Here is a 26,014-nt window from a genome sequence, read left to right as displayed (position 1 = left end):
TTTGAGAGTTTTTTCTTAAATCTTTGAGGGCAAAATTCAAAGTATAGCGTAAAGAAGGGAGGGGCTGTGTAAGATTCAGTATCATGCATATACTGGATTTGATAGTAATTTTCGTCAAAATCGCTCCCCTTTATGGGCATGTTTTATCTCTTTCAAAATTCAGGCAAATCATTCTGGGTCGTAGCTTATGGTTGTTATCTTAATGCCTAACAAATTTTATATGCATTAGCCAACTTTTACTTTTAGCATCCATGGCCATTTTTCTGGGAAAAAATAAAAACTTGGCATTTTTATAGATAAGCGCTTGGAAACTCTGCACTGCGGTTCTCTAGAATGTACTTTTTTTCTCATTTTTTTTCATAATCAATTTACTTTTGGTTATTTTACCCCTTTCTCCAAAACCAGGTTAAATTTCTCGACCTGGCAACTTTTGGTGAGTAAATTTAAACTTAATGAGTTTTAAGTATTTAGAATCATGGTAAAAGTTTCATTCTTTTGGTTTACGTATTGTTATTAAAAGTCCTTTTTTTAGAGTTTCGAGTACTATTAGTGTGAGTCGCTACTCTCTTACTTACTCTTCCTTATTACAATCTTTTTGATCATGGTTGTCTAATAGAAATGCGGTCGTTCTATGTCCAGAAATAATATGAACTCTTGATAATCGACTTATTTTCAATAGATGCCTAGCCATGATATCCTTTTAGATATTGTGCGTTCTATTCTTCATCTTTTATCAACTCTCTAAAATAGTAGCAGGAATCGGAAATACCGGTTGTTAAATTTTTTCAAAGTGACTAATATTTTCTATGCAATACTTTTTTGAGATAGTGATTCTAATTGTGTTTCAATTGAATTACTATTACACTACTTACAATAACAACTCCCTGCAATATGGCTGGTCGAGGCCGACCAGCCGTGCAGTTTCTCCTCAATCCCAATCTATTCGAAGCTTACTCATTCACACTCTCCATAGAAGTTCTAATTTCCTTTATTCCTTTCTTACGATCTCTTCCCACTCTGTTAGGAGACAACCTGCTTTTAGTCCGGCTCTAGAGGAATGGGCAAATGGGAAGAGGAATATCACCGTTCATCCGCAAAATGTGTCCTGGCCATCTCAATATTTCTCTCATTATAATCATAGAAAGCGGGATGGAATCACACGGTTCGTGCAGGTCGCTGTCTGAATTATGGTCAGTCAAACGGGTACTCAAAAGAATCTGTTGACAATTCTGCAGGAAAACATCTAGCGATACCTCATCTGTCTTCCACTGCGCCCGTGTTTCAGAACCATACTTGACAACATGTCATTACTATAGCGTCCAATATTCTAATCTTGGTCTGCTTCCTAGTCTTCTGAAGTTTTTTCAAATGTGGAAAAGCATCCGGGGCCTTGGCCATTCTACTTTTTACATCTTCACTGTATCCACCATCTATACTAATGATACTACCCATTTAAGTGAAGGTAACCGCTTGATGGATCCTCTCGTTACCTAACATAACCTTTTCACCTTTATTTATTCCTTGTCTAAGCGACTTGACCTTCATAGGATTAATTTTCAAGCCTATGGTTGCCCCCTGACCTCTCAAAACCTAAAAAAATTCATTCAATCTGCTAACATTTTTTGTTATCTACGTTGCTCATATCATCCACTATATTTAAGTCTAGGAGAGTTCCAATATGATTTCATGCTCTTCCATAGCACTTGAATCCCTATAAATGCAGATAGAACGCAACTTTGGTTAACTCCTGATTCTATACAAAACCAGCTACTAACCTTATTTCCTACCGTAACTGCAATAAGGTAGTTCTCGTACACAGTACTAATCACTTTAGAGTATTTAGCTGATATACCAAACAAGTATAGGACCTTAACTAAAACACAACTCTTCAATAAACAGTAATTTAAAGTTGTGCTTATTTTTTTTTAGATTTTCAAAAAGAGCCTAAATCCCTGTAAAAGTTATGTTGTGCTGATAAAAAGAAATTTGGCACTGTTAAAATTGATGCTGTCAGGACCTTTAATGGAGGTTTACAGTCCCCATCAGAGGCAGCGTTATAGCGTTGCCTATAGTAAAGGCTCCTATTTTTTTTCAGAGGCACTTCATATAGCAGAGGTGGTCGTTTAAACTTCGGAGAGGGCTCCTTTGATCGGAAATTTGAAGCTCTAATGCCCTTTTTAAGATTCAAAAGTGATCGGATGGCAACTAGCCCTTCCCCAAGCTTTTTTCCCCAAAATGCATCTAATGAAAATTTTGAGAGACGTATTTTTTAAAATTAGTTCAAAGATCAGATACCAAAAATTCCGAGGTCGACAAAAACCCCAGTTACATTTTCAAACAAGTTTGAAAATTAAAAGAAGTGAAAATAACGAAAGGTAAAAAGAAATTTAAAAATAAAAATAACGAAAAAAAATAGAAATGAAAAACAAATAACGAAAAAAATAGAAATGAAAAACAAATAACGAAAAAAACTAAGTAAAGAAATATCACTAAAAGTATTGATTTTCAAAAATAAAAATTACGAGTAGCATATGTATACCATTTTCATTCTGTATTTAAAAAATATCACAGTTGTGTGGTACTATCAAAATCCTGTCTGATATTATCATACATCTTGCGCCCCTTCATGGAAATTCTCTTCCCCTATGACAAATTTCTCCATGGGAAGTTCCCCCCGTATAACCCCCTCCCTTCAACCCATCCCCCAACCATAAAAATCCCCCTAAAAGCGTTTCTACACTTCCCAATAACCATTACTATGTGTAAACACTGGTCAAAGTTCGTAACTTGCAGCCCCTCCACGGGGACTGCGGGGGAGTAAGTCGTCCCCAAAGACAAAGTTCTTAGGTTTTTTGACTATGCTGAATAAAATGGCTATCTCAGAATTTTGATCCGGTGACTTTGGAAAAGAATGAGCGTGGGAGGGGGCCTATGTACCCTCCAATTTTTTGGTCACTTAAAAAGGGCACTAGAAATTTTAATTTCCATTACAATGAGCCCTCACATGACATTTTAGGACCACTGGTTCGATACGATCACCCCTGGGAAAAACAAAAACAAACAAATAAACACGCATCTGTGACCTGTCTTGTGGCAAAATATGTAAAATTCCTCATTTTTGTAGATAGGAGCTTGAAACTTCTACTTCAGGGTTCTCTGATACGCTGAATTTGATGGTGTGATTTTCGTTAAGATTCTATAACTTTTAAGGGGTGTTTCCCCCTATTTTCTAAAATAAGGCAAATTTTTTCAGGCTCGTAACTTTTGATGGGTAAGCCTAAACTTAATGAAACTTATATATTTAAAATCAGCATAAAAAATGCGATTCTTTTGATTTAACTATTGTTATAAAAATTCAGTTTTTTGAGTTTTGGTTACTATTGAGCCATGTCGCTCCTTACTGCAGTTCGTTACCACGAACTGTTTGACTATATTAAGGTACCGTCCTACAAGAATTCCAAATCTGGCCGGAAGTAGATGTGTTGCACACTTGTTTCCTTGTTCAGTGTCTTGGATCGGGAATAATAGGAAAGAATTGACAATATTATTATAAGCATTGACAATAATTCGATTCCATAAATTACTCAAAGTCACCTTGCTTAAAATAATTTGCCACATGTCCAGCGATATTTTGAATTATCACTCTTTTATGGCATTTCGTATGTATATGTATGTAATTTACCTTTTAGTATAACCTTTCGCTAGAACTTGATCTTTTGCTTGAGAACTTTCGCTTACAGCAAAGTAATCTTTTTTAACCGAAAGTTGCTTCTAAACGGTTTGGTATGGCAACCTGGGGTAAAATGTCATCAGCAAATTTTTGACATAGTTTCCTTAGGTGTTCAAAATTATTAAATGGTCGTGATATTTCTCTTTACAGGTATGACGCCCCTTCATTTGGCTGCATTGAATGGGTCTGTCGAATGTTGTCGAAAGTTGTCACTAGTGGCAAATGATGTGATAGTGCAAGATGATGCGGGTAGAAATGTTCTTCATATGTGTGCCTTCCGTGGGTGAGTATTTCTTTTTCTGCCAGTCGAAAAAATTTGTATTTTGTCAAAGAAGGATTATTTGATGTCAGTAAAGCTGTTTGACCATCGGCAAATTATTGAGCAATACCATCGATGCTGTCTGCTGTCCGCTTCGAAAAAAAATTAATGCCAAAAAGTCTCAAAACCAGCCAGAAAAAAAATGAAAAAAAAACAATCAGTTTTTTAACTCAATGTCTAAATTTTCCTTCGTTTAGACTGAATTCAAAATCCAATACAAAGTTTAAATTGAAGTGGCAAACCGTGAGCAACAAAAATAAAATAAGAGCATATTTTATGCTGTCTCAACCTAGAACCCAAACAGAACCTTCAAATTTGTATAGTAGAAGCTGTGTAGGTTTTCTTTGCATATCAAAATGTTTTAGTTTAAATTTATCAGCCTTGGACAGTCCCCCCCCCCTGACTTTTGTTAATTTGATTATTTTTTTTAACCTTCTATTTTTCTTCGTTACACAATTTTAATCATACGTTCTCATAAAATTTTTAGTCCTAAATACCAAAATAACAAAAAAGTTTTATGAGAAGTTCAAAATACCTCGCTGTGTTGTGGTAGAGGAATTACAATAATGAAACAGTTCGTGGTAACGAACTGTAGTAAGGAGCGACTTGGCTCAATAGTAACCGAAACTCTAAAAAGTGGAATTTTTATACCAATAGTCACATAAAAAAATCGCATTTTGATGCTGATTTTAAATATATAACTTTCATCAAGAATAGTCTGACCTATCAAAAGTTACGAGCCTGAGAAAATTTGCCTCTTTTTACAAAATAGGGGAAAACATCCCCTAAAAGTCATACAATCTTAACGAAAATCACACCATCAGATTCAGCGTATCAGAGAACCTCATTGTAGAAGTTTCAAGCTCCTATCTACAAAAATGTGCAATTTCGCATTTTTTGCCAGAAGACAAATCACGAATGCGTGTTTATTTGTTTTTTTTTTTCCAGGGGTGATCGTATCGACCCAGTGCTCCTAGAATGTCGCGAGATTGCTCATTCTAACAGAAAATAAAAGTTATAGTCCCCTTTTTAAGTGACCAAAAAATTGGAGGGCATCTAGGCCCCCTCCCACGCTCATTTTTTCCAAAAAGTCACTGGATCAAAATTCCGAGATAGCCATTTTATTTACTATAGTCGAAAAACCTAATAACTATATCTTTGGGGACGACTTACTCCCCCGCAGTCCCCGTGGGGGGGGGGTTGCAAGTTACAAACTTTGACCTGTGTTTACATATAGTAATGGTTATTGGGAAGTGTACGGACGTTTTCAGGGGTGTTTCTTTGGTTTGGGATGGAAAGTTGAGGTGGGGGGGAGGGTCACGTGGGAGGATCTTTCCATGGAAAAACTTCTCATGGGGGAAGAGACTTTCAATGAAGAGGGCGCAGGATTTTTTAGCATTATTTAAAAAAAAAAACAATGAAAAAATAAATATGAAAAGTTTTTTCTACTGAAAGTGAGGAGCAGCATTAAAACTTAAAACGAGCAGAAATTATTGCGCATATGAGGGGTTTATCTCCTCGTAATACCTCGCTCTTTACGCTAAAGTATTTTTAGCAACTTCAACTATTTATTCTACGGCCTTTGTAATCCAAGGGTCATTCTTAAGGAATTGGGACAGAATTTAAGCTTTAGTGTAAAGAGCGAGGTATAGACGAGGGGTGAACTCCCTCATATACGCAATAAAAACATAACAATATTGAAGTTTGTTACGTAAGTTAATTCGTAAATTACGTATATTTTTCACTAATAAAATGTTCGTAAAAAAATTAAAAGTTCTAGTTGCCTTTTTGAGTAATCAAAAAATTGGAGGACAACTAGGCTTCTTCCCTCTCCTTTTTTCTCAAAATCTTCCGATTAAAACTATGAGAAAGCCATTTAGCCAAAAATAAACCATCAATATGCAAATTTCGTTTTAATTATTTATGTGCGGAGAGCCAAGATCAAAACATGCATTAATTAAAAAAACGTCCAGAGATTAAATAAAGAAAACAAGTTTTTTTTAATGAAAGAAAGGAGCGACATTAAAACTTAAAACGAATAGAAATTACTCCGTATATGAAAGGGACTTTTCTTCCTCAACGTCCCGCGCTTTACGCTAAAGTTTTTTACTGTTTATTTAATAATAACAAGAATCCTTTTAAATTAGATATATTATGCATAAGATATTTTTTTTAATGTACTTCAATTTTCTAAAAGTTCTATAAAAATTCCAGGGTGCACTATCTTCTCACTCAATGGCAAAAGCTAATGTCCAGAAGTAATCGGCATCCATTGCCACACACATAGACTGAATCTGGTCCTTATCCAAAGAATGAGGGGATAACTGATCTAACAAACAACTAGCTCGTTGCTGAATTCTTATAGCGATGTCGTCACTTCATGTGTACGACGTTTTAATTACGACGAGTCGTTTGTCAAAGATAAGAAAGTGTTTGGACTTGAGGTTCTCACTTTAGAGAGGCTGGTAGATAAAGAAAGGGCTACTATTGTAATTCAGTTTGCAAGATCAAAACTGTAAATGAAACTAATCACTCAAGTTCTTGATGTGTTTTCTTGGCAGCGAGATAATTCTAAGATTGAAGCAGAGGCTAAGTCACTTCATGTGTTTTAACTATACGACGTTTTAAATACGACGAGTTATATATATATATATATATATATAATTTTATTATATATTATATATATATATATATATATATATATATATATATAATACGGCATTGGACTTTACAGTCGCTGTAGGCGGAGTTGATCTCCGTTTCATGGCCCTTCAGCCATTAAGTGCAATGTGGGTCGGGGGCCAACCACCCTGTGCTTTCCCTCAGAATACCTGGGCCAGGGTCTCTTGGGTCCCATGGTGAGACTTGTTAGGATTTTATTTCCATATTTATTTATTAGTGAAAATGAAAAAGATGAACTGAAACCTCTTAGAAAAATTTTATCTCGGTATATTAAATTTGAACCTGTTTTTTTGTGTGATGTCTTCTTTGAGTGGTTGGTTATAAGAATAAATGAATTTTGTCAAGGAAAAATTAACAAGTTGACTGGTGACTTACAATTCCCCAACTTTCCTCTTTCTCTCTCTTTCTCTCTCGTTCTCTCTCTCTCTCTCTCTCTCTCTCTCTTTCTTTCTCTCTCCCTCTCTCTTTCTTCTCTCTCTCTCTCTCTCTCTCTCTTCTCTCTCTCTCTCTCTCTCTCTCTCTCTCTCTCTCTCTCTCATCTCTCTCTCTCTCTCTCTCTCTCTCTCTCTCTCTCTCTCTCTCTCCTCTCTCTCTCTCTCTCTCTCTCTCTCTCTCTCTCTCTCTCTTTTCTCTCTATCTCTGTATTTTTTCTTGGTTTCGCTCCCTTCATTTCTCGTTTGTATTTTAACTTTTTTTGCTTTCTTGACATGCTTTCTTGACATTTACGCATATCCGAATTCTCTTTTTAGATCGGTGCACTGCATTGATTTTTTTGCCACGAAAGGTGCAGATCTTTCCGTCTGTGATAAATATGGTCGTCTTCCATTGCACTATGCGGCGTCACAGGGACATGTGCCTTGTGTTAAAACTTTAGTAACATTGGGATCCCCTCTCAATTCAAGAGATATTCTAGGACGTACACCTCTTCATTACGCAGCTGCAAATGATCTAGATTGCAGGTATTTAATGGTTGTCTTCCCGTATATTATGAACTTACATTCTATTGTTTAGCAATTTGGTCTTGATTAGCATTATGTTTATATCAAATAGTTTGATTTTTGTTTGAGAACAAAAATATGAGTTTGTCAAATATCGGCTTTGCGATTCCCCTTTCACTAGTTTTATGATCATTTTTTTCTGTGCTTCATTTTCGTCAGTTAACCCCTTGAACATTTAAATGACATTAAATTAGAATTAGCGCCTATGTAAACGTTTTTTTTTTGTTACTAGACCTTTAACTCTTGCCTTGGTTTCTCTTTTGTAGTGATGAAATACATATCGTCGAAACTTCGAAATAAAGGCATGGTAGGCATTGATTGCCTTATCCATGTCAGAATCCCAGCCCAATTATCATTACTATCATTTTCAATTTTGGCACTTTTTGACTCCGCTGTCGCTTATCTTTTAACTCCATTTTTCTTTCTTCTTCATTCTGGATTTTCATTACTCCATTTACAATGCTTTTTGGTCTAGCTGCCCCTATTGGTCTAGTTTTAACGCCGAACCCTTATTTCTTTTAACAGATGATGACGCAATGTCAGGTTTTTGGGTAGCGTTCTTGTGAACTCTAATGTCGTTATTTATAGCTATTTCGTCGCTTGGGGCTTTTCTAAAATATTGTACTTCGACTTTTGCCCGGGCTTGCCTTTTGTCATATGAAACACATGTCGCCGAATTTGTCGCTCATTTTTTAACCCCATTTTTTTCTTCTTGATTTTGGATTTTCATTACTTCAGACAATTTGCCAATGTCCTTTGATTTTGCAGCCCTTATTGGTCTAGTTTTAGATGACGGTTTAGGCTGTAGATTTGTTAATTGTTCAGGTGGTGCGAAAAAAAAACGTATTTTCCTTCCGGCGAATTATCATTTATAACACTTGTCAATTTTAGTTTTTTTGGGCCTACCTCTAGATAAGTTTACTATACTGAAATGTCTTTTCATATTACCGTCTTTTCAAAGATATTACATAAAAAAACTAGTTTTTTTAACTGAAAGTAAGGAGCGACATTAAAACTTAAAACGAACAGAAATTACTCCGTATATGAAATGGGTTGTCCCCTCCGCAATCCCTCGCTCTTTACGCTAAAGCTTTTAATTGTTTTAAAAAGCAGAATTGTGGCAAAGAGTCAAACTTTAGCGTAAAGAGCGAGGGATTGCGGAGGGGACAGCCAATTTCATATACGGAGTAATTTCTGTTCGTTTTAAGTTTTAATGTCGCTCCTTACTTTCAGTTAAAAAAAAACTAGTTTTTTTCTGTAATTTCTGAACGTTTTTGAATTAATGCATGTTTGATTTTGGCTCTCCACACATAAATTATTAAAATGAAATTTGCACATTAATTCCTTTTTTTGGCTAAATGGCTTCTCTTAGTTTTGATCAGACGATTTTGAGAAATAAGGGATGGGGAAGGAGGCCTAGTTGCCATGCAATTTTCGGTTACATAAAAAGGCAACTATAAATTTAATTTTTAAACGATTTTTTTTATTAGTAAAAAATATGCGTACTTAAGATTATCTTACGTAACACACTTTTATATTCTTTAATTTTTATTATGTATATGAGGGGTTTGTACCCTCGTTAATATCTCGTTCTTTACACTAAATCGTAAGTTTTGTCCCAATTCTTTAAGAATGACCCCTGAATCAGAAAGGCCGTAGAATAAATAGTTGAAATTACTAAAAATACTATAGCATAAAGAGCGAGGTATTTATCTCCTCCTAAATACCTCGCTCTTTATGCTAAAGTATTTTAAGAACCCCTCATATGCGTAATAATCTCTGTTCGTTTTAATTTTCAATGCTACTCTTTACTTTCAATTGAAAAAAACTTGTCAATGTTTATTTCTTCATTGTTTTTTTTATAGTAATTGTAGAAAATCCTGCGCCCTTTTCATTGAATTTTTGTTCCCCCATGACATATTTCCCCAAGGAAAGATCCTCCGACATAGTCCCCTCCCCTCAACCCCACCCCCCAAAACCAAAAAAAATCCCCTGAAAACGACTGTACACTTCCCAATAACCATTATTATATGTAAACACTGGTCGAAGTTTGTAACTTGCAGCCCCTCCCCCAGGGACTGTAGGGGAGTAAGTCATTCCCAAAGACATAGTTATTATAGTTTTTGACTATGCGGAACAAAATGGCTATCTCTAAATTTTGATCTGTTGACTTTGGAGAGAAATGAGCGTGGGAGGGGGCCTAGGTGCCTTCCAATTTTTTGGGTCACTTAAAAAGGGCACTAGAACTTTTCAGTTTCGTTTGAATGAGCCCTCTTGCGACATTCTAGGACCACTTGGTCGATACGATGACCCCTGGGAAAAAAAACAAACAAACAAATAAACACGCACCCGTGATTTGTCTTCTGGCAAAAAATACGAAATTCCACATTTTTGTAGGTAGGAGCTTGAAAATTTTTCTATAGGGTTCTCTGATACGCCGAATGCGATGGTGTGATTTTCGTTAAGATTCTGTGACTTTTAGGGGGTGTTTTTTCCTATTTTCTAAAATAAGGCAAATTTTTTCAGGCTCGTAACTTTTGATGACAAAGACTAAATTTGATGAAACTTATATATTTAAAATCAGCATGACAATCTGATTCTTTTGATGTATATTTTAGCATCAAAATTTCGTTTTTTAGAGTTTCGTTTACTATTGAGCCGGGTCGCTCCTTACTACAGTTCGTTACCACGAACTGTTTGATTTGATTTTTGAAGCACATCCGATTTCTAACACCGATTGTATACTAAGCTTCAAACTTTTCGTTTCTTTAAGGTTTTAAATTGTTCTTATCCCTTGTTAAAATATTTACAAATATTTTTGCAATTGCCAGTTTTTTATCACATAAGAGTGACAACGTCATTGCAATACTGTAATGATGTATGTAAAAGCTACGTCACTGACATTAAACTTTTTCCAAAATTAAGCCTCTTAACAGATTTTCTCAAACTTCAATCGAGGTTGATTTTTAGGCCAGAATATCCCAGGATACAAATTTTCCCTAAAACATATGGAGCCCATTTTAATTAATAAATACGTACACAATTATTGCTCACTTATCAAGATAGCATATATATATATATATATATATATATATATATATATATATATATATATATATATATATATATATATATATATGTATATATATATATCCATTTTTCAATATATTACTTAAAAGTTTTGGCTGCTGCTATATTTCCGTTTCATTTTGGTTATATATAGAAAAGCCATGTGGTCTAACGAACCTTTTAAATGACTGGTATCCCTTACGTTTAATGAAGTAAAATGCGCCACCCAAGTACTTCCAATTGATATACACGTATGAGTGGACTCTTTGAAGCAAACTTTGAAGCGAAAATGTATTCAAGTCCGTATGCAGCAACACTTATACGACACGTATTTACATTTGGCGTCTGAAAGAAATATATGTTTCTTCAGTTTTAAGGCTTTTGGGGACGTATGTCTTCAGGTGTTTATCTCTGTCTATTTTATGTGTCTGTTTTATGTCTGGTGGATAATGAATAGATTTTACGGTTAAGCTGAAGCAATAGTCTAATACGTTGACAAGATTTCCATGGCTAACTTAGAATAGAAAACATGCATAATTTGTCTGAAATAAGTTGGGGGAGGAAGAGGTGTATTTGTTTGACAGAGAGACGGACAAAATGGCTTAAAATAGACCAGCTGTGAAAGGGAACAAGTGTAAAACTTAGTTTCCGTTTGCCTGAAGATTTGGTATAAGAAATGAGAATTATTTTATTTCAGTATTGTGAAATTCCTCATTCCTCGAAGAGCGGATCCAACTTTATTGGACAAAGATGGTTTTTCTGTTGCTCATTTTGCTGCTTTACTTGGAAAAGCGGATGTCTTGGATTTTTTATTCCAATGTTTAGGCCGAGCAAATCAAGGTCTAGTCGAGGCCTGTGCTATTAGTCCTTTACATATAGCGGTAAGTTGTGTAGCTGGGAATAATTGTTACTTTTTATGTTTCTTTTTTCAAAATCTGTTAAATTTACCTTTGCAGTGCGCTTATCTTTTGACCTTTTTAAAAATTAAGTCTACGATCAGCGCTTAAACCTTTTTACAACTGTTAAAATACCGATCTAAAAATAGCATTAGTCAAAAAAAGGAGAAGCAGAAAAAATAGAGAAAAGTAAGGACTTCGTGGAAGTGGTATTGAAAAAAACGAAAATATTTGCTGGAAAGTATTATGAAAAACTTAAAATAAATATAATTGCAAAATTTTGGTTTCCATGACATAAAGTAATGAAACTTCTTTTTTTAAGAATATGACTGAACATTCTTTAGTCCAGAGCTAAGAAATTTTTGACTCAACTCCATAGGCTATGGGTTGTGATGTTTTTTTCTTCATTAATAGTAAAGCTTAAGATGAAGGCTTACATAATAATGAGTGTTAATTTAGAAAGCAAGTCAGTTGTTTTTATACGACTCAAAAAGGCTTGTTTCGTTCGCAATAGATATATAGACCATAAGAAACTTGTTAGTGAAAGGCGAAGAGCGCTGCAGTGTGTTCATAGAAAAGGAGAGAAAATAACAGAATTAAAAGATTAGAAAGTTCTGAATGGTTTGTATGCAATACATTGTAATAACAGAGGGGACAAAGTCAATACAAATAGATAAACAGAGTGCATTTCAAAATATCGATTCACACCTTAGATAACTCCCAATCATTCAGAATGTCTTTTATTTGGTATGGCCAAAGCTTACTCTTCGAACTTATGCAGGATTTTAAAACATGCTTTTATATTATTTGTCTGTATCTGCTTTTACATGGATGAATTTTCTTTAGGAGTAAAATATTACCTATTCATTGGCATCTTAACTACATTTTTTAAAGAAAATCATTGTAACTAGATGTCAACTCCTTAAAGAACTATTCCTCCGATTCCACCTCCCTTACCATCAAAATATAAATTCTTTAATCTAAATCATTACACGTTCAAGATGATGCAACGTAACACAACCCCACCATTAACTAACGTAATAGCCCTGATACCCTGATTTTAGTAATCAGTACAAAGGCTTTAAGTATAAAAAGTGACTTAACCAATCTCGTACAGCAACTGCTGCCTGTTTTCCTTTTACAGAGTTTAAGAGGCTTTGTGTGATAAAACTTCTAGTTTAACTATCAACCTGAATGCTCAAAGCGATTCTTTTCTCTTCTATTTAAACAGAGTTGGAAACAAGAATGGAGAAAATAAAGGGATTCTGAGATTTTAATTTTAAATCTTCTTAATTTTAAAATATACATAGAAAATATAATTTAGAATCAAATAGTTCTTGGTAACGAACTGTAAATAAAGAGCGGCTTGGTTTTATAATAACCGACTCTAAAAAAAAAAATATTACATACAAAAATGGCTTTTTGTACTGCTTCGAAATATATATGTATTCAGTTCAATAAGACTAACGTTTCACATCAAACGTACGAGCCTGACAAAAGGGAAAGTGCTCTTAACGAAGATCACACCGCTAGATTCAGAATGTCAGAGAACCCTACCGTGGAGGCTCCAAGCTCCTACCAACAAATATGTGAAATTTGGTTAAAAAAAAAATTCCAGATGAAAGATCACTGATGTGTATTTTTTTTTTCGTTTCTGTTTTGTTTTTCCTATCTTTAATCATATCAAACTTGCGGTCCTAGAAGATTGAGAGAGGGCTCTTTTGAATGGAAATTAAACATTCTAGTACCCACTTTAAGTTACCGGAAAGATTGTGCCGCGGTAAATGGGTGTTTTCCACCATTTTGTGGCGCTAAATTATAACTTTGCCCCATGGAGGACCAAGTTGGTATCGATTCAAAATTCCAAGATAGCCAATCGATTGGCTATATATATATATATATATATATATATATATATATATATATATATATATATATATATATATATATATATAAACTAGCTGTTGGGGTGGCGCTTCGCGCCACCCCAACACCTAGTTGGTGGGGGCGCTTCGCGCCCCCCCCCAAGCCCCCCCGCGCGCGTAAGTCGTTACGCGCCATATTAGTTACGCGCCATTGTAGTTGTGTCCCTATGTCCCACCGGTGAATATAGATATATATATATATATATATATATATATATATATATATATATATATATATATATATATATATATATATATATATATATATATATATATATATATATATATATATATGTTTTTAACTACGTAAAACTTGCGAATATACAACATTCTTTGCTGTCCCAGGCGTCATTTATATTCCTTGTGTCCCGGTGTCCCGGTCGTCATTTATATCCCCCTGTGCCCCCCGGCGTCCCCATTGTAGTTGTGTCCCTGTGTCCCGGTCGTCATTTATATTCCCTGTGTCCCGGTCGTCATTTGTATCCCGGTGTCCCGGTCTGTATATACATTCGTTTTTTAGTTTTGTTTTTCTCCTTTATTTTTTTCCTTTTTTCTTTTTTTTCTTTTTTAGTTTATTTAGATTTTTAGATTTTTTAGTTTTTTTATTAGTTTTTAGTTTTTTTGTAGTTTTTACCATTTTTTTAGTTTTTTTAGTTTTTTTTTTTACTTATGTCCTGGTCGTCATTTATACTCCCTGTGTCCCGGTCGTCATTTGTGTCTCGGTGCTTTGTTGATTGCTAATTTATATTATATTTATATTTATATTTTTTATATTTATTAATATTTTTTTAGTTTTCTTTTTCTCTTATTTTTCAGTTTTTTCCTTTTTTTTAGTTTTTTCTTTTTTAGTTTTTAGTTTTTTTTTGTTTTTTACCTTTTTTTAGTTTTTTTAGTTTTTTAGTTTTTTAGCTTTTTTAGTTTTTTTATTAGTTTTTAGTTTTTTTTTAGTTTTTGCCTTTTTTTAGTTTTTTCAGTTTTTTTTTAGTTTTTAGTTTTTTACCTTTTTTTAGTTTTTTTTAGTTTTTTAGCTTTTTTAGTTTTTTTTCTTTTTAGTTTTTTTTGTAGTTTTTACCTTTTTTAGTTTTTTTTCTTCTTTTGTATTAGTGTGAAATAATTCAGACGTCATATGCGGACAAACACGACGTCACTCGACAGACAGACAGACAGACATAACCCACAAACAACTTATTTTTATATATATTTATTCATATTTTTTTAGTTTTCTTTTTCTCTTTTATTTTTCAGTTTTTTCCTTTTTTTTAGTTTTTTTCTTTTTTAGTTTTTAGTTTTTTTTAGTTTTTTACCTTTTTTTAGTTTTTTTTAGTTTTTTTTAGTTTTTTAGTTTTTTTATTAGTTTTTATTTTTTTTGTAGTTTTTGCCTTTTTTTATTTTTTTCAGTTTTTTTTAGTTATTAGATTTTTACCTTTTTTTAGTTTTTTTTAGTTTTTTAGCTTTTTTAGTTTTTTTGTCTTTTTAGTTTTTTTTTGTAGTTTTTACCTTTTTTAGTTTTTTCTTCTTTTGTATTAGTGTGAAATAATTCAGACGTCATATGCGGACAAACATGACGTCACCTGATCCACACACAGATCCACACACAGACAACTTATTTTTATATATATAGATATATAGCTTCCCAGTTACGGTAGAAGTAATGCCGCACGGTGGCGCAAATTTTTATTGAAAAGTCACGTAGTTACACAAGAGAATTGGTTAATTGGGACATTTTTCTCAATGCTTTATTTAACTAAGTTAATTCCTTGATTTTTTTTTCATGAAATTATGTTTATTGATCTATAATTGAGCGTCAGCTATTATGAAGAATGGATGGTGTGTCATTGTGTCGGATAGGTTGATACCAGATCCCTAAAAGAGCGTATTTCAGTGTCCAAATTGTCTAAGTCTTCATGAGACTTCAGCTGAATATTGGAAGGAGAGGGGGGGATTAATTCCTCATCTCTCTTCATTTAGATTGTGCCTGATTAAGGAGGCTGTGGGATGCATATATCCCTTCATATTGCAGAAAAATGTTCCTGACATTTATTTTAAAGCTTCATTCAACTAAACTGATTAGTTTCGTACTTTTTAAAATCATAGACAATAATGTGTAAGTGGCCCTAAGTTATTACAAAGGAGGGGCTGTGGGTAATTTTGTTGGTGGGGGAAGGGCAGATGTCCCAAAAATCTGTTGACCTGTTGACTTTGGGGAAAAAATGAGCGTGGGAGGGGGCCTAGGTGCCCTCCAATTTTTCAATCACTTAAAAAGGGCACTAGAACTTTTAATTTCCGTTAGAATGAGCCTATTCTAGGACCACTGGGTCAATACGATCACCCCGGGGGAAAAGAAAAATAAAAACAAAAAAGAAACAAATAAACACAAACCCGTGATCCCCCTATATAGGTGTTTATAGTGGGAATAGGGTGTTTCCCGCTATTTCCTAAAATAAGGCACATTTTCTCAGGCTCGTAACTTTTGATGGGCAAGGCTAAATGTGATGCAACTTATATATTTAAAATCAGCATAAAAATCCAATTCTTTTGATGTAACTATTGGTATCAAAATTCTGTTTTTTAGAGTCTTGTTTACTATTGAGCCGGGTCGCTCCTTGCTCACTGTTATTTTTACTCACTGATACCACGAACTTTTTGATAAAGCTATCTTTGTTTCTTTGACTAGTGTGACCCAACATTTCTGCAAAAGTATTATAAAAGGTGTTTTCAACATAGTTGCTAAAAGATAAAGACAAACTTCATTTCTTTTTTTGGTATCATCTATCTTAATAGCAAATAAGACTATCTTTACGATGAACATGACTGTTACTCAGGATTTATGCTAAAAAAGGAAAAAAAAGACAACTATTAGGAACAGTTAAAGATGCTGATTTCAACTGTAAAAGTGGAGAATTTTTAATAAAGATTTGTTCTCTCGTAGTAATAAAACGGAACAAAAGCCTCAGCTATTTCACGTCTGTCTTGTTCTTCAACTATTTTGGAAATTAGCTTTTTGATGGGGTCAGTGATCCTTTCGATTATCTAAAAGTATTTCCCGAAATACTACTTTAGTCAGTCTTTATCTGACCCTTACGCATTTGTTTCCTAAGTTCTACTTTTTTCCTAATTAGTCCAGGCGGCGAACGGGATCCACCAGTCTCAGTTGTTGATCGCAAGAATATCGCGATTTTTGGCGATTGGTACCAACAAAATGGCACCGGTACCACCAGTATTAGAACTTATACCCTAAGTCTCAATTCAAACCACGAGTATCATGATTTTTTTTTTATCTGGGTGTAAATAAACAGTTTTTCTTACTTTTCTCTGCAAGTTCTTTATATTATGCAGTGGTGGCTTGCTGTCAAATAGAATGGAAGTGTGGTTTTTTGTACATATACTAACTGTGGTTACAGGTTTAGCCTTTTGTAATTTTGAATTCTTTGAATAACCAGGCATAAGAATATGTAAGCAGAAGATTGGATATCAAGCTAGAAGGAAGTGATTGATTTATTGGCAGAATATTTTCAGTATTATTAATCATTCTAAAATACTAACACGTAGTTAGATAGTAGAGAAAGATAATAAGTAAGGCCATTCCTGGTTGTGTTGCTTAATCGACAGAAATCAGATAGAAAACTGGACAGAAATAGATATAGGACATGTATAAGATAGAAATGTACCATTTGATTCCCAATTCTACCGTCTTGATTATTTCTCAGCCTTCACTTTTGCCTTATAGGGCCATACATAGCTATAAGTCATAAACAAAAGTTTACTGATTTTGTGGGCTTGGAATCTTTTTTTGTGCTTATTTTTCATCAACAGTTGATCCAAGGTTGAAATTAGAGCAGACTAAAAAAAAAAAAAAAAAAAAAAAAAAAAAATTATAAACTGCCTAGGTTTACATCTGGCCCCATTTTTTGGAGGGGGGCTGGGAGTCACCTCAATGACTCCGTGGTGAAAAGGCAGCAACTGCTGCTTTAACGGAAATCTTGAACCTTGACGATGCCTCAGGACAAATTGCAGGATATAACTAATTTTTCAGTACGTGTAGCATTAGAGGTGACAACCGGCTCAATGGCGGTGTTGGAATCTATATGCGGAAAGACATTTCTTGCAAACATCTCTCTGAATATACTAACCCGAACCACGAGGTTATTTGGGCCATGCACCGATTCCCTTGTCTTTCTCGTCGCTTTTCGTGCGTGATTTTTGCATCGCTTTACTATCCAGAGAGTTCTCAAAACAGGCGGGATCTTGTTTTTTTTTTGTCTCCAAACTACAGCTCATTTAATCAGAAGCAGATATAGTTGTCCTAGTTTTATCGTCGCTGGGGATTTCAACCAGACAAAGAGAAACTGACTAGCAACCAGCCTCTCTTTAAAGCAGATTGTCAACATACCAACCCACTCGTCTGGAAGCATCCTGAACTTAGTCTTAACAAACACTGAAGGTTTCTATCACCCCCTATTTTTCTTGGACTAATAGGGTTGTTTCATCACCATGCTCTAATACTCATGGCCAAAACTTCTATGAAGGAACCTAAACTTTAACGAGTAACAACAAGGCCCCTAACGGACTCGGCTATGCGTAAATTCGGCCGGTGAGCTGCTACATACAATTTCTTGGAAGTGTCCTTAGATGGTACTCTTGAGCAGAGAGGAAGTGAGGTACTTTACTCTAAGTATCTTGAAATATTCACAACAAAGACAATGATGTTGAGCAAATACGACAAACCATGGATAACCTCTGCAATAAAAGCTAAAATTCGTGAACGAAGTTATGTTTACGCATATGGTGAAGCAAGCCAAGGAGCAATTGTATGGAACCGAGTAGTACGCATGGTACGCATGATACGCAGCGCCAAAACTAAATATAACCGTGAAAAAGTTGTGCCACTTCTGAACAGTGAGTCTGCCAAGTGGCACCGCTCCATAAAGAGATGAAGTCGAAAGTCGTCAAAACCTATTATTACGATAACAGACGATAGTGGACGATTACTGGGGTCTCGTGCTATAATCGCCTTCTTAATCTGTATCTGCACTACATTTTGTCTTGTGAGTGCCCAAGAAAGAGAGTATCTGCTTGAAGACTGCCCCTATGAAGGTTTAATTGAACTCAAAGTTAGATATGTACAAGGAGCTGAGAAAAATAAAAAAGCAGGGGTCTCACCTTTTCTTGGCGAAATCTTACAAAACTTATCAGTGAATTTGCTATTTTCCTCTACCCACCCGTTTCCACTCTGATTAATCAGTGCTTTGCGTCCGGAGCGTTTTCTTCCTTTGGAAGAAAGCACACATACGTGTCATTCTGAAGGTTGACCCACCTAAGGGCTGTGGTGGCTTGAGACCCATCTCCCTAACTCCGTGCTTTACAAAAGTGACGGAACCTTTCATTCTTCGCTGCCTATTGGCTCAAGTGTGTGAATCCAAAGACAAATATCGGTACGGAGGACTCTCTAAATGCGGAACTTCTGTCTGCCTAGTAAGAATGTTCGACCTTATTCTAAGGTCATTGGAGACCCCGGGTTTTTTGTTGATCTAGCTGTGATCGATTTTTGCAAGCGTTTGACCTTCTATCTCATCTTGGTGTATGCCTCAACTTGAAGCAAATGGGAGCCAAGCGTCAAACTTTATCAATTTTTCTGTATTTTCTGTCTGGACGGCAACAGAAGGTATTTGTCCTCCATGAAGAAGAGACCGACTCCGACTGTAGTGATGTAACCTGTGAAGCCCCACAAGGCACAGAACTTGCAGGTATAACATTTATCGCAATGATTAACTTCATCCTGAGCGAGCATGAAGACATGTATAAATTTTTGAATGACTTATCTCTCATGCTTGCTTATCTACTTGAAGATAATACTCGTGGAGCGCTTTTTGCTAGTGACATTTTCGATAAGTAAAATTTCCAGTGTAACGAGTCCAATCTAACCATTAATGCTACCAAATTAAAAATTCTCCGGCTGAACCCCCCTAAAAAGAGAATTTACCCCCCTGAAGTCCCATTTCCTATTGTGTCAGAAGTAAAAATGCTGGGAGCCATTTTCTCTAAAGACATTTCCTTTACCGCACATGCTGACAGTGTATTTAGGAGGGGTAACACTTTCCTTCAAACACTGTCGGAAATGCGTCGTTTCGATTGCAATGTCAAAAGTTTCCTCCTCGTTTACCTTTGCTACATGCGGCTAGTCTTGGAGTATGCACGTCTTGTGAGAGGCCCTTCCATACTACATACTGCTCATCTCACCAAAAGGGCAGTTAGGACTATCCTGGGATGTAGTGATATTCCCTACCAAGAAGCACTCAATAAACTTGAAATACAGTGCCTTGAGCAAAGACTGAGCAATATCATCATGAAATTTGGAAAATCATTGCTGTCAAACCCAACCCTCCCTGATATTCTCCCCGCAGATGCCCCACCAAACAGAAAGACTAGACAAAAACTCAAACTGACACCTATACGTGCACGAACAAACCGATATTGTTATACATTTATATTATTATGTAATGTTGTAATGTTTATCAATGTCTATGTTTATCTATGTTTAACATATAATGTTGTGCCATTACTTTCTAAGTTTATGTTTAACATGTGATGTTTTTGCAAATGTAAATTTGTCAAGAGCTACGGAAGCTGTGTAATAAACCCTCCTCTCTCTCCCTCTTTCTCTCTCTCTCTCTCTCTCTCTCTCCCACTCTCCCCCTCTCTCTCTCTCTCTCTCTCTCTCTCTCTCTCTCTCTCTCTCTCTCTCTCTCTCTCTCTCTCTCTCTCTCTCTCTTTCTCTCTCTTTGGAGATGGTTCCAGTTGAACTTCAAATTGCGCCCCAGCTCCCCAAGCTATATACAAACAAGGCTGATTTCGTGGATTGGCATTATTTCTCAGGCCTATTTCTCATGAAAATTGGGTTCAAAATTCAAAACAAAGGTAATTGGAAAAAGAAATTCAGTAAAAAAAATTTATATGACATAGGGTTATATCTGATTCTTTTAGGGGGTGGGGGTGTTATGTGACTACAATAATAGTGATTCTTATCTTTTGAAAGATAATTGAATTGGTTATGATATGGTGTATGTTTTTTTCTAATTTCTGTTCCAAACCATAAATTAACCCAGTCTAGTTTATCCTCTCTTCTGAACTAAACGTAATATCCACTTTTGGTTCTTTACAATGGGATTGCTACTTGTTAGTGGATTTTCCAAGTCGCTCCCATTTGAAATGTATCCCAGCTCCTCAAGCTGTAAACATTAGGGAATTTGTGGCTTAGTATATGTTTTGGCATATTCCAGTTTTCAACGGCTGGTTTAAAACTCAAAAAAGTTGTCACTGCCTTTGTAATTGCATCCCAGCTCCCATCCCCTTAATGGGACCAGATGTAATTATAAGCTAAAAAAAAGGTTTTCTGTTTTTTTTTGTTTTTTTTTTAAACTGTCTTTCAGTTGAATCTAGAACCAACAATTCATGAGAAGATAGTCTAAAAAAATGTAGACTTACAAAATCAGCAAAGATCATAGAGGTTGCTGTGTAGAGCTTGAGGGGAAGGGGGTGGCAGGAAAGTAGCTCCACGAGAAGCAATTACTCAGCGCTTCAGTAATTAATGAAGGTAATTAGTGAGCCTGTCAAGCGGGGAAATAAATGGAAAGTATTTGTTTTGTTTTTTCCATTTCATCATTTCTGGAAGACTAGCAGCTATTAAATTTATCATTTTCTGACTTAGATTTCGTCTCTCAATGCACAGAGTAGAACAATTGATAGATGGCATATATATATATATATATATATATATATATATATATATATATATATATATATATATATATATATATATATATATATATATATATATATATATATATATATATATATATATATATATATATATATATATATATATATATATATATATATATATATATATAAAATATATATATATATATATATATATATATATACTAGCATATATATATATATATATATATATATATATATATATATACTAGCATATATATATATATATATATATATATATATATATATATATATATATATATATATATATATATATATATATATATATATATATATATATATATATATATATTTAACTACGTAAAACTTGCGAATATACAACATTCTTTGCTGTCCCATCGTCTGTGCATATAAATAGATTGTCAGGTTTACCGACTCTTGACCATGCAACGCATAATGGTCCATGGGAAAACAATCCGTATTCAGATCTGTACCTCATGATTCTATTGATTGCCCTTGAGCTTTGTTGATGGTGATTGCTAATCGACCATTTCCTTTGTTGCCGTCGTCATTTATATATCCCCCTGTGCCCCCCGGCGTCCCCGTTGTAGTTGTGTCCCTGTGTCCCCGTCGTCATTTGTGTCCCGGTGTCCCAGTCTGTGATTTCTATTTGAGTGTCCCGGGCGTCATTTATATTCGTCAGGATATTGTAGGGCATCGTAGCATCGATGAGTTTAAGCAATTCTTGTCAACTGATTGTTTCGCCTATAAAGAATATTATCTCGAGGTAAGAACTGATCACCGACCACAACGATTGCCACTTTGTTGATAGTTGCGTATCAGGAGGCATCAGTTCGATTGCTGTTTTTAAGCAGAAGCACTAAATTATTATTTTTGTGGAAAAGATGATATATATAAATATATATATATATATTTTCTTTTTAGTTTTTTTGTAGTTTTTACCTTTTTTAGTTTTTTTCTTCTTTTGTATTAATGCTAAAGCCAAGGTTAAAACCTGGAGCCTCTCGGACCTAGAACCTGAAACATAACGCTTTACCAACTCAGCTACTTCTGCGTGAATACATTCGTTTTGAGCAGCTTCCTCGGGTGTTGCCATTGTAGGTTCTTCAGTCATTTTACAATTAGAAATTTCTCTTTCAACGGTCTTCTTACAATTAAAAATTTTTCTTTGAACGATATTCTTAAATACCTGTGTCCTGGTCGTCATTTATATTGCCTGTGTCCCGGTCGTCATTTGTGTCCCGGTATCCCAGTCTGTAATTTCTCCTTGAGTGTCCCGGTCGTTATTTATATTCCCTCTGTCCCGGTCGTCATTTGTGTCCCGGTCTGTAATTTCTCTTTGAGTGTTTTTTCTTTTTAGTATTTTTTAGTTTTTTACATTTTTTCTTTTTTCAGTTTTCTTTTTCTTCTTTATTTTTCAGCTTCAATATGAAATACATATCGCCGAACCTTTGTTTTTTTTTAACTAAAATCTGGTAGGCATTGATGACCTTATCCAAGTCAAGATCCCAAACCCAATCATCATCGCTATCATTTTCAGTTTTGATATGTTTTGACTCTCGCTGTCCAGGTGGATCTTCATCTAACTGCGCGGTTTTGCGTTCTTTAGCCTCAAGCCTGTTTCTTGCTGTTCTTTTGATTCCTCGGCAAGCTTTCTTTTCTGACTTTCTCTATCAGCAGCAAGTTTTTTGGCATAGACTCTTAGAGCATCTTCATCGGATATATATATATATATATATATATATATATATATATATATATATATATATATATATATATATATATATATATATATATATATATATATATATATATATATATATATATATATATATGTTTTTAACTACGTAAAACTTGCGAATATACAACATTCTTTGCTGTCCCATCGTCTGTGCATATAAATAGATTGTCAGGTTTACCGACTCTTGAACATGCAACGCATAATGGTCCATGGGAAAACAATCCGTATTCAGATCTATACCTCATGATTCTATTGATTGCCCTTGAGCTTTGTTGATGGTGATTGCTAATCGACCATTTCCTTTGTTGCCGTCGTCATTTATATATCCCCCTGTGCCCCCCGGCGTCCCAGGACAACAAATTGCCATTGTTGTCCTGGTCGTCATTTATATTGCCTGTGTCCCGGTCGTCATTTGTGTCCCGGTATCCCAGTCTGTAATTTCTCCTTGAGTGTCCCGGTCGTTATTTATATTCCCTCTGTCCCAATCGTCATTTGTGTCCCGGTCTGTAATTTCTCTTTGAGTTTTTTTTCTTTTTAGCATTTTTTAGTTTTTTACATTTTTTCTTTTTTCAGTTTTCTTTTTCTTCTTTATTTTCCAGCTTCACTATGAAATACATATCGCCGAACCTTTGTTTTTTTAACTAAAATCTGGTAGGCATTGATGACCTTATCCAAGTCAAGATCCCAAACCCAATCATCATCGCTATCATTTTCAGTTTTGATATGTTTTGACTCTCGCTGTCCAGGTGGATCTTCATCTAACTGCGCGGTTTTGCGTTCTTTAGCCGTTCTTTTGATTCCGATATTTACATAATAGCTTTAGTGGTTCTGGACTGAAAACTGAATATGCTAATCAAATTGGGAATTGCAATCTTTTAGGTTGAAAAGGCAGATCCATTGGAATCATGAGAATGCGTGGAATAAGAAAAGCCTCACCCTCAAAAGGCCCTGTCAAGATTGTTGCCTCTATTACGTCATAACAGACATAACACGTCATTTGTGTCCCGGTGTCCCGGTCTGTAGTTTCGTTAGTCGACAAACATGACGTCAGACGACAAACAACTTCATGACGACATACAGCTCAATCCTTATAATGACGTCAGTCGACAAACATGACGTCAGTCGACACACAAACATGACGTCAGTCGACAGACAGACAAACAACTTATTTTTATATATATATATATATATATATATATATATATATATATATATATATATATATATATATATATATAAATACTAGCTGTTGGGGTGGCGCTTCGCGCCACCCCAACACCTAGTTGGTGGGGGCGCTTCGCGCCCCCCCCAAGCCCCCCCGCGCGCGTAAGTCGTTACGCGCCATAATAGTTACGCGCCATTGTAGTTGTGTCCCTATGTCCCACCTGTGAATATAGATATATATATATATATATATGGTTTTAACTACGTAAAACTTGCGAATATACAACATTCTTTGCTGTCCCATTGTCTTTGCATATAAATAGATTGTCAGGTTATCCCCCTGTTTCCCCCGGTGTCCCCGTTGTAGTTGTGTCCCTGTGTCCCGGTCGTTATTTATATTCCCTGTGTCCCGGTCGTCATTTGTATCCCGGTGTACCGGTCTGTATATACATTCGTTTTTTAGTTTTGTTTTTCTCCTTTATTTTTTTCCTTTTTTTTTCTTTTTTAGTTTATTTAGATTTTTAGATTTTTTAGTTTTTTTATTAGTTTTTAGTTTTTTTTTCTTTTTAGTTTTTTTGTAGTTTTTACCTTCTTTTTAGTTTTGTTAATTTTTTTTTTTACTTGTGTCCTGGTCGTCATTTATACTCCCTGTGTCCCGGTGCTTTGTTGATTGCTAATCGAACATTCCTTTTGTCCTGGTCGCTTATTTTTTTCTTTTTTAGTTCTTTTAGTTTTTACCTTTTTTAGTTTTTTTTTAGTTTTTAGTTTTTTTAGTTTTTTACCTTTTTTTAGTTTTTTAGCTTTTTTATTTTTTTTATTAGTTTTTAGTTTTTTTGTAGTTTTTGCCTTTTTTTTAGTTTTTTGTCCTGGTCGCTTTCTCTTTGAGTGTCGTCATTTATTAGTTTTTTCCTTTTTTTTTTTAGTTTTTTATTGGTTTTTACCTTTATTTTAGCTTATTTTTCAGTTTTTTCCTTTTTTTTAGTTTTTTTTTATTTTTTATTTTTTTTAGTTTTTTACCTTTTTTTAGTTTTTTTAGTTTTTTTAGTTTTTTAGCTTTTTTACTTTTTTTATTAGTTTTTAGTTTTTTTTTGTAGTTTTTGCCTTTTTTTAGTTTTTTCAGTTTTTTTTTTAGTTTTTTATTGGTTTTTACCTTTATAGTTTTTTTAGTTTTTTAGCTTTTTTATTTTTTTTATTAGTTTTTAGTTTTTTTTTGTAGTTTTTGCCTTTTTTTAGTTTTTTCAGTTTTGACGTCACCTAATCCAGTTATTTCAGGTGACGTCACCTGACACATCCATCCACACATCCATCCACACATCCACAGACAGACAACTTATTTTTATATATATAGATATATATTATATCAATTTATTAATACTAAAAGAAAAAACTATTACATAAGTAAATCAATTAATAGGCCCAAGAGGCTTTGCTTGTAATGGACCACAGAGAACAAGAATAAAACACTTTTATAAAATATATACAAAAAAAACAAAAAAAAAAGAAAAAAAAACACTGGAACAAGACAAGGACATTTAACAGATAGAAGATTTAGAAGGAGATTTAACATAAAGCTGAAAATGATTTTAAAAGAAGAGAAGTAACATACAAATTGGGATAGAATTAAAAAGAGAGACAAAAATTATTGAACTGAAAAGACCCGACGAAATAATGCATTTGCAGAAAGAAAAAGAGGGACGTCTGAAGGGATGGAGTTCCATAATAGTATTGACTG

At 34.5% G+C, this 26,014-nt stretch overlaps 1 protein-coding gene across 1 annotated transcript in view; it reads left to right on the top strand.

The window, feature by feature from the left end:
• The window catches only part of LOC136027290 (serine/threonine-protein phosphatase 6 regulatory ankyrin repeat subunit A-like), a 117,799-nt gene that overhangs the window by 44,460 nt on the left and 47,325 nt on the right, over positions 1-26,014 (top strand). Inside the window, exons 8-10 of the mRNA XM_065704388.1 lie at positions 3,881-4,013; positions 7,481-7,690; positions 11,496-11,679. Of these exons, the coding sequence (XP_065560460.1) occupies positions 3,881-4,013; positions 7,481-7,690; positions 11,496-11,679 (527 nt within the window). The remainder of the gene's footprint in view (positions 1-3,880; positions 4,014-7,480; positions 7,691-11,495; positions 11,680-26,014) is intronic.

This window comes from Artemia franciscana, chromosome 5 (genome assembly GCF_032884065.1).
Source record: "Artemia franciscana chromosome 5, ASM3288406v1, whole genome shotgun sequence".
NCBI lineage: Eukaryota > Metazoa > Arthropoda > Branchiopoda > Anostraca > Artemiidae > Artemia > Artemia franciscana.
The sequence above is the reverse complement of the archived record's forward strand: the minus strand, read 5'-3'. Positions and strand labels throughout refer to the sequence as shown.